Source organism: Erigeron canadensis, chromosome 1 (genome assembly GCF_010389155.1).
Source record: "Erigeron canadensis isolate Cc75 chromosome 1, C_canadensis_v1, whole genome shotgun sequence".
In the NCBI taxonomy this organism is placed as follows: Eukaryota; Viridiplantae; Streptophyta; class Magnoliopsida; order Asterales; family Asteraceae; genus Erigeron; species Erigeron canadensis.
This window is the reverse complement of record NC_057761.1, coordinates 1,018,728-1,030,859: the sequence shown is the minus strand read 5'-3', so window position 1 is coordinate 1,030,859 and position 12,132 is coordinate 1,018,728. Positions and strand designations below refer to the sequence as shown.

General features: G+C 27.9%; 1 protein-coding gene across 4 annotated transcripts; it reads right to left on the bottom strand.

Annotated features, from left to right (window-relative positions):
- Nucleotides 1-445: 445 nt before the first annotated feature.
- LOC122585618 lies at nt 446-4,915 on the bottom strand. Of its 4 annotated transcripts, none has more exons than XM_043757741.1 (3): nt 4,735-4,915; nt 3,528-3,851; nt 446-557 (listed from the first exon to the last, which is right to left on the bottom strand). In XM_043757741.1, the coding sequence occupies exons 1-3, from the start codon at nt 4,855-4,857 to the stop codon at nt 489-491; spliced, it is 516 nt and encodes a 171-aa protein (XP_043613676.1). In that variant the 5' UTR covers nt 4,858-4,915; the 3' UTR covers nt 446-488. The 4 variants fall into 4 exon arrangements, with proteins under 4 accessions (XP_043613676.1, XP_043613677.1, XP_043613678.1 ...); XM_043757742.1 differs by lacking the exon at nt 446-557 and adding an exon at nt 2,652-2,987; XM_043757743.1 differs by lacking the exon at nt 446-557 and adding an exon at nt 2,652-2,933.
- Between the last annotated feature and the right edge of the window lie 7,217 nt (nt 4,916-12,132).

Below are 12,132 nucleotides of genomic sequence, written 5' to 3'. Positions count from 1 at the left end.
AGTTGTATAACTATTGATCTATCTTTATTACAAAGCAAGTCTTCAATTTGTATTGATATCAATTGGACTATTTTCTTATTAAATATATCAAAATTTTGTGGCCAAAGGCAATTATGAAAATAAAAGCTAACCATCGATGCAAAAAAGACTCAAGATAAGGTTTCGCAAATACAAATGCGGTACATAAGATCAATTGGTTCCCATTGATCTATCAATTATTTATTATTTTTTTAAAAACAATTTAAGTTTGGCTAAGAAATAGAAGTTTCACTTACAGGTCATGTGAACTTTAAATGAATTAATTTTACATTACATATATAATAATTTATAACATCTCGCGCATCGCGCGGGTAAAAGACCTAATATTAGTATATATTAAGATTAATATTTTATTACAATAAACATATAAACAATCCGTACGGATATTAAAAATAGTATATATATATATATATATATATATATATATTCCGAGTTCGTCATGGCTATAGCTAGCAAACCAATTCCATCAAGCAAGATTTTATAAGTTCAGCATCGAATCCTATTCGTTGTTGAAAAGCCTGCACAAATTATGGAAAACAAAATCGATTATATCTATATAAACTTCTCTCTTATTTATTTACTAATCCTAATACCTGTACAATGTACGTTAGCTATATATACATTGTATCATAAAAAAAAAATATGCCCCATACATAATACGTGAGTATGAAATAAATTATGGTTAAAGTAAATCGACGAGCGAAGCTAAATATAATAAACAGTAATGATAAATATAATATATGTTTAGCTATAATTTTGGATTTACCTTAAAGATTTAGAACCAAATAGTCTTGTAATTTCGGATCGTAAACTCAAAATTTTAAAGTCTTTATGTTAATCACTTATTATAATTAATATAAGTAATAGGAGTTGAATAATTGAAAAGGAAAAAGAGAATTTATTAATGGGAAAACGATCAATAAAATAAGGTTATAATATCTTTTGTATTAAAAAGTCAAGATTTAGAGTTTAGTTCTAAGTCTAATAAGGAAATGGAATGTATATACAACTAAAAAAGTTAATTTAACAAAATAAATAAATTAAAAGGACACGTGTCAATCAAGAATTACACCACGTGTCGTGTCAAGAACATGTCAATTGAGAAAGAAAAAGAGTTTATTAATGGGAAAACGATCAATCAAATAAGATTTTAATATCTTTTGTATTAATAAGCCAAGATTCAAAGTTTAGTTCTAAGTCTAAGAAGAAAATTGAATTTATATACAACTAAAAAAGCTAATTTAACAAAACAAATAAATTAAAAGGACATGTGTCAATCAAAGATTACGCCACTTATCGTGTCAAGAACATGTCAATCCTTTTTAGCTTATGGGTAGAGGCTTTTACTTTTTCTTTTTAAATCAAGTTTTCAATAGACAAGTATATATATACATTTCGCCAGGCTTCACCTAACGGTATATGTACTATATATGTATATGCATCCATAAAATTTTGAGGTATCATCATTATTAGTGGTGGTATATATTTATATATACTAGGTTAGTCTCGTGCGTTACACGTTTATATGTTATACTATTGAGTCATTAATAATATATAGTGAAAAGAACATAGAAATTGAGTTAAATGATTATATATTATAAAATAGACGTTTATATAGAAAAAATGTCAACAAAATGGAAGATATTAAACATTATTATTACAAATTAAAAGTTCTAAATAATTAAACATACTCCGAACTTGCCTTTTCTTTTGTTTGAATAAAATATCAAACAAAAATTTGGTTTCATCACAGACATGCGTGTGATTTAAAAATGAAAATAGATTAGAATGTTGTTATAAAAGAAAATTTGTTTCTTACTAAAAACTAAATTGTTTTTTTAAAGGAACTTTTGTTCCTTCTTCTCACCGAGTAAGTAGTTTACAAAACCAATGAAATAAATATTTCCTTTTTATTACTTTTTCTGCTCTCTATTTGTTCCAATGACACCAAAATGACCAATTGATTTACGTTGTGTAGTTGTTTAAGGATCATTAATTAAAAAATTTTAATACAGTTATTCGGAAAAAAAAAGTTTTTAATAGAAACATTTTCAATTATTGTCTTTTTAATTACTATTATATGATTTATAATAAGTGAAATAATGACAAACAAACTTAAGTAGTTTCTGCCTTGCGTTAGAAGTTAGAGGTCATAAATTTTAATCTTGCTTATGTCTCTTAAATTTGCTATTTAAAACTATATATAGGGTGTTAAATTGTTTTAAAGGTATAACATTTTCACTTAACACCCCTTAATAATTTTACTTAAATAACCCCCTTAATGTTGATTACCTTTACCACAACCACACCACCGACACCACCACACTGCCTATCATCACATTCCGAGGATACTCCTCTTTTAATACTATGTTATTTTACAAAAATAAAATATTTTATTGAAGTGTTACGTTTTCATATATTAAAATATAGAAGTTGAAAATGGTAATGTTATCATTTTTACAATTTTTTTTATTACCGTATGCACAATATATATACGGAATATTTTTTTTAAATAAATATAAGATATTAACGATGTAAAATTAAATATTTATAACCAATATTTATTCTTTTGATATAATTAAAGTTTCTATGCAAAATCACAATTTTAAAGGTAGTGCTCAACAATAAAACATGTATATTTGTTACTAACAAAAGTGGTAGATATATTTTTTTCAATTTTAATAACAAATCTATCTATACTTCCTTATAATACAAATGAGAGTTCTAAATTCAACTTTTTCTTAACCCAAAATACACTTGTACACAAACAAACCATACACGCTCCTCATTTTCACCTTTCTCCTCCTCTTCCCACACTGAACACACACACAAACACACATATATCACCATAACTACCTATTGCCGTCAATCACCGCTGTTCATTACCACTGCAGCTATAAATCCCCAAAATCATCATCATTTAATCACCGTAACGCACAAACATCCATCTAGTTTAATAATAACATATTGCAATGATCCCAAATCGTTTTAGAACTTATATATAAGACTGCTACTTTTTTAATAGTGATTTTTAAAATTAAAAATAGAAATAAAAATTGTTATTTAAGATTAGGATTTATCATAATATAAATCAATTAATTAATGTTACATAATGTTCAAAAAAACTTAAAAAAAACTATGTTACCTGATTTAACAAATATAAAATATAATACTAATATATAGTGATTGTAATAATATGGAAATATTACTTAACTAATTGATAGACAATTTTTTTTCTTCAAATTAAATGGAAATATTTATGGCATAATAAAAGTAATCTAATTTTGTAAAAGTATTCTATATTTTACGAAGGAACTCTACTTAGTAATTGAATATAGTTTATAGGTTGCAAAAAAATAAAAAATAAACAAATAATTAACATATAATTGTTATACTTTTTCATGACAAATTAACGTATATATTTTGTCATCTAAAAACTTCATTAAATACACCTATCTTAAAAGTGATGGAAGATGACATATACTTACTTGAGCATAAATGATGCAATAGATGTGGTTTCCATGTGTAGTGAAACTGGAGCTCATTATTTGAGCACCACCTTCCTCTATAATTTTGAGAACTTCAAATGGCATCACTTTCTTGTGATTCACCATCATTATCAAGTTAGCCTCCAGTATTAAATCCACTTCCCTCACTTGAACCATGAGTGGCTTCCTTCCCTTTCCCACTTCATCATCATCGACCTCCTTTTCTAACTCTTCTTTCCTTCCCTTCAGTCGCTCTACTTTTTCCTTCAACAGTTTTAATGCATTCGCTGCTTGATCCAACATCTCCGGCATCGACGTTCTCTCCTATATAACCGGTAACAAGATGAGAACGTCCATACACGTACGTTATAACCAACCCGCACATAAAGCAAAACATATAAACAGATAAATAGCTAACAACTCCAAACGGATGCACCTATGCCGGTTTGACTTCTGGGAACGCCCTAAAGAGTTTGTTCCCATGTGCTAGATGGATATAGCGTTACTAAAGCCACCTTATCACATTTGCATATGTCAGAATTTAAACCTAAAACCCCGAGAAGGAAACTACATTGTGAAAAACTCCTGGCCATTGGGCTAACACCCTAATAGCATAATCTCTTTTCTTTTACCCATATATAAGGCCTTATAGTTTAATAATATATACGGAGTATATTCTAGTAAGGATGTTCTTCTTTTAAGTACTAATAATAAAAACACTATATATAAAACATTTAAATTCCAGTTTTGTACCTTAATATTCTAATTATATAGAGATGCATTGATAATTGATGCAAATTTTCACATGTTGAAAATAAATATATTTTCTCATTCGATGCAAATGCTTCTTCAATATACATACAAATGCATCAACTCATGATCTTTGTGATTCTGAAGTATTCAATGCATCAAAATGTGGCAACTTTAGTCCCCACATATGGCGACGACTCCAATCGCAGCCAAAAGTCAGATTTCTTATACTGAATGCATTCTCGGATTATTTTTTAAATAGAACATGAAAGGAAGGGAAAGGAGAAAAAAATAATAATAAAGCTATAGTATTCTAATAGAAAGAAACTCTATATGGATTGGAAAAGGAAGAAAAGAGAATTTTCTAATTCAATTAATATATATAAGTGTTTGCATCATTTCGTGTATGCATACATATATATATGAGCTCGCTAGCTAGAGAAAGAGTAGTACGTACATGAGGCTTAAGTTGAAGGAGAGTTGCAAGGGTAGAGTAAAGATCCTTCATACGATCTCGACGTTGCTTTTCGTTAACCGCCTGCCGGGAAGAAGAAGAAGCTAAGCTTCCACGCCTCATCATATCAATCTGTTTTAATTTTTTGTGTTAGTTAAATGCATACTGTTACTACATAGTCTATATATAATATATAGTTTTAGTTTTGGTACGTGTTTACGTGCGTTTAGTCATATCGTCAACGCATGCATGTACGTAAGTACATACATTAATTAATTATTTAATTAATTAAATGGAATGAAAAGGTCGTTGTCTTTATCAGTATAATTGTAGCTGAGTAAAAGCGAAAATTAAATAGAAAGCAGGGAAAACGTCTATGGAAAGGTTTTTGTCTGCCTCGTACATTATGCATCTTCCTCGTAATTGCTATAAGCAGCAGACGCGCATTTAATATATTCACTTTTGAAGGTGCGTCAAAACTCCTGATGATCAATCATCATCGTACATATTGTGATTATGTCATCTACGTATTGTGACTATGGAAATATTTTGTTTATGATGTGTATTTCATTAGGTATAATTTTTATCTAACTATTATATAACACAAATAAAAATATTTATGGTCAAATTTGGTAACCTTTGACTTTGAAATTTTAAAAAATGTATAGTTTTAGTGAGACAAATGAAGTATTATATAATTTAATATGGATACGTACGTGTATATTATTAATTCATAGTTTAACATACTTTAAAAAAGTTCGTCAAATTTTATTTTTTAAATTTTAATTTCTTTAACAGATTTTATTAATCCCAAAATATTATGTGAACCAAATATATCTACTTTTAAATTGTACTTTCTCAGTCATTTTGGGGTAAAAACAAATTCCGTGCAGTGTAAAGATTTACACAAATATGTATTTTCCATAAAAGGATAAAGTAGGTACTTTGATGTGAGTCATGTGAATCTTTGGCTCCAAAGTTTCACTTTCATTATCCCACCTGCATAACTAATTAAAGAATTTTTTGTATGGATGGGAATAAAAACCAAACAATTGGTGCATCTAGGAACTTAATTTACACAAAATATTTGCAATTTGTAAAACAAGAATGTCTACTTGGAGTAAAAAGTGAAGGACGGTATTGTGATTACCGAACTTCATTTATAAGTTTGAGAAACTATGCTGCTTATTGGTACATGAATTGTGGTGTCAAACAAAACATTTATTACAAAGATAGACAAAAGTATGTTGCATGAATTTTGATACATGAAGTGCGATGTCTTAGACACCGGACTTCCGAGGACGTGGCGAAGTCAGGTGTTTTAGATACCGCACTTCCTTGTTTTGCAGATATTTTGGATAAAGTTCTTAGATGCACCAAGTGATTCTACAAAATGAGATAACATCGATAAAATTGTTGTTTACTAGTTAGTCCTGAGATCCTTTGTTTATTTAACAGAAATGATTAATCTTCCTAATATAATAGCCTATATGATACCAGACTTCCTAATATAATAGCCTATATGAGAAGTTATAATTTTCCTTTACTTAATTTGACGACTAAGTTCACCCGGCGAATTTTGGTCCTAACAATTATCTACTAAAATTTGTTAAATATTCGAAGCATAAGACATTAACTATTAGCTCGATTTTTAACTGATTATTATCAATATATGAATGGTGTCTCGTTCGATTAATTTTATAAATGATATGTAGTTGATGGAAACCAAAATTCATTTATAAAATGTAAATCTATATTGATTGTAACGACATAAATAAGTTTACTTAATTGAATGAATTAAAGACAAAGCTCGCCTATAAAGGAAGTGATAATCTACGTACCGTAATTATTATTCATTCATAACAATATATGTTTAATTCAGTTTCACACTATAATAAAATATATACACTTGTTATAGATAGCTAATACTTATAATTGTTATAGATATGTCACCGTGTAACACGTAAGAAGAAATTAAAAGATGAAATAATAATCAGTAAGTTAACAATAAGCAAGGGAGAGAATATGACAATAGTCTCGAGACGATCAATAATTCAAGGGAGCCGGAACATATAAAAAGGGGTGGGCGATGATAATAATCATAGTTTGGTTGAACCGAAAACGTACCTTTACTAATTCTTGAAGCCGAACTAGTCAAACTCATCATAAGTACGTATCATGTTTCCGGTGCTTTTCTTTTTGACATTCTAAACGCGTTATTATTATTTTTTTTTATTTTAAAACTAAATTATAACCTACTGTTACTTTTCAATTACATGCATGTTTGATATGAAACTCAGAATTCTCTAAAAATCCTTATTAATCCACCCCACAAATGTGGGAAGTAAGACTCGAACCCAGATGGATTCCCCAAGATCAAAGACCTTACCAATGGGTCATCGACCTTATTGGCTCTAAACGCATTATTCTTTCCGAAAGATATACACTCTCATTACCTTTTTTACATACAATAATGAAATTGGACATTTATAATACCTCTTGTAACACTTTATTTATAAAACAAAACAAAAAAGCATTTCGATCCCATACGTAATATATGTTATCATTGTTTTTATTTAATGCTTTTATTTCATCATTTATTTCATTGATCCAACGAGGGTTTAAGACCCGTGCGATGCACAACAGAATGAAAAATAATTAATTTCGTTGAAAAATTAATCGTTTTTTACATGTTCTATAAAAATTCAATTGATACGATACAATATCAAAACATCCATAATTGCATGAGATACACATAAGTCTCTCTAAACTTATAACTAAAATAGCTTAAAACTATTTATACTCAATATAGCGTATAAATTGTTAGTATTCGAGTACAGTTAATATACTAGATTTTAGACCCATGTCCAACACTGAACACGGGATCTACGATATTATCAATATTAGATCTTCATACATTTAAGTCATAAAAACTTATAATTTTAAAGAAACACAGTTTTAAGTGTTATATTTTGCAAGTTGTAATACAATAATCATAGGTTCGTCACTGTCATTATTAGCTTAGACATATTGATGGCGCTGGATCACAAATAATTTTTTACATATGTTATATTTTTTTTTATTTAATTAAATGATTATAAGTTTTAAAAAATTCTCTCAAGATGATGGCAAAAAATAAATATAAATTAAATATTCAGGGCTAAAAAGTGTAAATTATTGATGGAAAACAAAAAAGTGTAAATTAATGAGACTTTTTTTACAAATTAATATAAATATTAATATAATAATATATTTGGATAATGATTATCAATACGGTATATTTACATGATAAGAAACCAAATAATTTATAAACAATGTTTGATTAAACATGAAAAGGAAACCATAATCGTAAGCAACAACCAACATGTCGATTATTAGTTTCTTTTGGACCATGCATGGAAATCCACGTTAAGTTCGTTAAGTGCATTAATCCTGTCATTTATCTACTCCCCGGTCTGATCAATTCCATTACTCAGACCATTCGTAACTGTTCACCTTTTCACTTACACATTTTTCCGCCACATCAGCATAACCATCTCATTTCTTTCACATTCTACTTTTTCCCTTAACCATTCACCTATCATTTGGTTCTCATTTTATTTAATTAAATACACTTAATTAATGACTTAATCAATATATAAAATAAATTAACATTATTAAAAACACAATACATTTAATCATTTGGTTCCCACATTTTGTCTTTTTAGCTAGGTGATCACACTCACCTACCTTTCTTTACTTTCACTCATCACTTCCCCCCATTAACCATTCACCCTTTTTCATTTTTATCTTTCACCTACCTCTTTCACCTATCTTTACAAATGGACTTATGGTACTCATAAGACTTTTGTGTCTTTTCATATACGATTATATATGCATTAACAAAAATACATGTTAAATATTCATGATGTTATTAAGTATAATTTTTTGAGTTTTAGAAAGATCAAATGATTATAAAGAATTGATTGTTTAAGATTTCAACATCATAACCAACATGAAATTGAAAGCTTTAGATTATTGATATCAAAATTAAAGAATCATTAAGAAGAGAGATGAATGTTGGTTTAGTATTAATGCAAGAACTTAACTTTTATATTATATATATATATATGGGGATGGGAATATAAGGCTGTTAGGTACCTAAGCTTAGGTGCTGGACACTCACATATAAATTTTTTAAATCATAAAAATCATGGGGGCCTGGACATTTATTCATTAAACAATAAATAATAAAATATTAGTATGTGAGGGGTTCCACAGCTAAGCTTAGGTGTCGGACAGCCTTATATTCCCTTTTCTATATATATATATATATATATATATATATATATATATATATATATATATATATATATATATATATAGCTTGTGATGTTTACATATGAATAATTTGTTCATATGTACCATTAATATATGAATTTATCAAGCTAGTCATATGTAATTTTACATGTTTTTAGCCATTTATCAATTTTACATGTTTTTAGCCATTTATCAACCGTAAAACATGTGATTTAATATATACTAATAATTAATTTAATATATACTAATAATTATAGGTTTTTAAAGTTTTCTTTTGAAAAATGAATATGTGAAGAGAAAATCAAAGGGAAACAACGTAAATTCCTATATCCATCATTGGATGGCGTATCATTTGTCATGTGGAAAATATCTTTATTTAGCAAGAGAGTGCCAATTCACTTATTCCACCGTAATACGTACATTTTTAAAGTTCAAGCATTCACATAAGTCCCAAATGAAAGTCAAAGTCGTGGCATGCAAAACGGAATGAATTTATACGTTATTTCCGCTTATCGTGTATGGACTTTTTGTTAGTAAAGTTAGTATTCAAGTAAAACTCAAATAATATAAAATCATGATAAAACAGATATATGAAAATAAATAAAATGAAAACCATTATGTAAGTGACGTCATAGCATATTATGTAAGTGACGCCATAGCACACTCTGTCAAAATAGACTTCATGTGGGTTAAGCTTAACTCTTACACCAATGCTCGAGACTTTCACCAAAAGATATATTAAAAATATATCACACCAATATCTACATAATATTTTAGGGCCCTTAAATGTGCACGTGACATGACAACCTAAATCATGTCTAATGTACTATGTGTACAAGTCCACATAAATCATTCACTACACACTCAACAAGCTACATATATCAACAATACAATATTAAACTCATATCTACTCAAGCATGCTTTAACAACACCCAATAAACTTTCCACATATATTCCACACCCAACATATGCATGAGATAGTTGAAACAATATAAAAATGGAGTTTAACTATTAAAACTAAGTTTTTTTTTGTGTCCCCAGGTGTCAAAAGTAAGTTATCTTACCTTTTACAACTTCACAATCATAAATACCAATAGTTTATCAAGCTTGTCATGTATTCTCAATAACATATACACGACCAATGCACACATCAACCAAACTAACAAAACATGACACCATAAACTCTAAAAAGAAATTTCTCATGAAACAACACTTCTATTGTTCACGTGATTCCTAAAATCACAAACCACCTTTTTATACTACTACTTTATATAGGAACAAATAGCAACGACCATTTACGTCAACATGTCTTCTCCAATGAATCTGAAGCAACCAATAATAAAATCACTTATTCATTTGATTTTTTTTTACTACATGCAGGCAATAACAAAGCATTTTTCTCCTTTATATTTATCTTTTTCTGTTCGACATCAAGACTAGGAACAACATAACTCATTTTTTTTTTTTTGTGCTTGTAACTCACGGACCCCAAAAGACAACAACACCATTTGACTCTCTTTTCTTTTGACCTGCTGTGTCTTTCAAGAGAACACAAATAAATTTGCATTTTTCCTTATTACAATTTTTAGCCACTAGCCAATAAAAGGAACATCATAATTTTTATTTATTATATACATATAGTTGGAACCAAAGAAAAGTCAAAATCAATCTTTGCCACTTTTCTTAATTTTAAAATCTGCAACTAGACTCCCACATGATGATAATTCCTTTTGGTGTCACATACTACAACTTGAATAGAGCTTTATTAACTTAGGTTTAGGGCTTTATTAACTTTACACTTAAACCCTTTAACATAGTTAACGATGTCACAAATATATCTAACAACCTTTTGTACATAAACCGACACTAATGGAAATACATACAACATAACAAGCACTATAGTAACATTTAACGACATCTTAAATCACACTATTGGGAACTCATACCCGAAATGACACGCCTTAATCTACTTAATTACCACATAATCAAATAATTATTAATACCATAATGAACCACATAAAATATGACGTCACTTAACGATAGGTCAACATTGACTGAAGGTCAAAGTTAACGGAATTAGAATAAAAGAGTTCGGGATGTTACTGTAAATTCGAATTTTCTCAGGTAATAATCAAATGTAATTTGATAATATGTGATTAGATTTATTCTAACATTTGAGTTTGTTAAATTTTATTAGTTTTTCAATTGACTTTGTTGTTTGGTACAATATTGCATACAAGGTGTTTGATAAAATGTCTAAACCAAAGTTTATTATATATGATTTAATATCAAATCACATTTGATTGAGTATTGCATAAGGTGTTTGATGAAATGTGTAAATTAATGTTTGATAATAAGATTTAATAAACTTATGATTAAGAATTAAATTTTTTGGTGTATAGGTTTGTGGATATATACTCCATTTGTTTTGTGGAAATTTATGAGTAACATCAAGTACAATTTGTTATATGTTATTATTTACTTTTATGTTCATAATCATATTTGATTATGTATATAGAGATTTATGTTTTGGTAACTGTATGTAAAATCATAATTGATTTTGTATATAGATTCTACAGATTTGTGTTTTGTAACTTTGTTCATAATCATATTTGATTATGTATAGAGATTATAAAGATTTCTGTTTTTGTAACTGTATGTGTAAAATCATATTTGATTTTGTATATAGATTCTATAGATTTGTGTTTTGTAACTTTGTTTTCTACAATCAAATTTGATTTTGTATTGAGGTTTTAGTTACTTGTGTTCTTATGCCTAGAATCATATTTAATTTTACTCTTACAGTGTGAAAATCCTATATATTATGAACTATTCAAAATCAAAAATAATTTTACACATACATTGTGAAAAACCTATTCAAAATCAACTATTCAAAATCAAAAATGATTTTACGCATACATTGTGAAAAACCTATACAAAATCATATATGATTTTTTATAACACATTGAGACAAAACCAAATGAGTTCCATATAACGAAAACCATTTAAAATTAAAAAAAAAATGATTTTACCTATAGTGTGTCAAAACCCTATACAAAATCGTATATGATTTTATTCATACATCTAGACAAAAACAAAGTG

Excerpts from the sequence above, each read along its gene's own strand:
- LOC122585618 (XM_043757740.1), bottom strand. The coding sequence starts at position 4,857 with ATGATGAGGCGTGGAAGCTTAGCTTCTTCTTCTTCCCGGCAGGCGGTT. Across the intron at positions 3,852-4,734 it reads TCCTTCAACTTAAGCCTCAT|GAGAGAACGTCGATGCCGGA; the intron begins GTACGTACTACT and ends CCGGTTATATAG. Across the intron at positions 2,856-3,527 it reads ATTGCATCATTTATGCTCAA|TGTGGGAAGAGGAGGAGAAA; the intron begins GTAAGTATATGT and ends GTGTGTGTTCAG.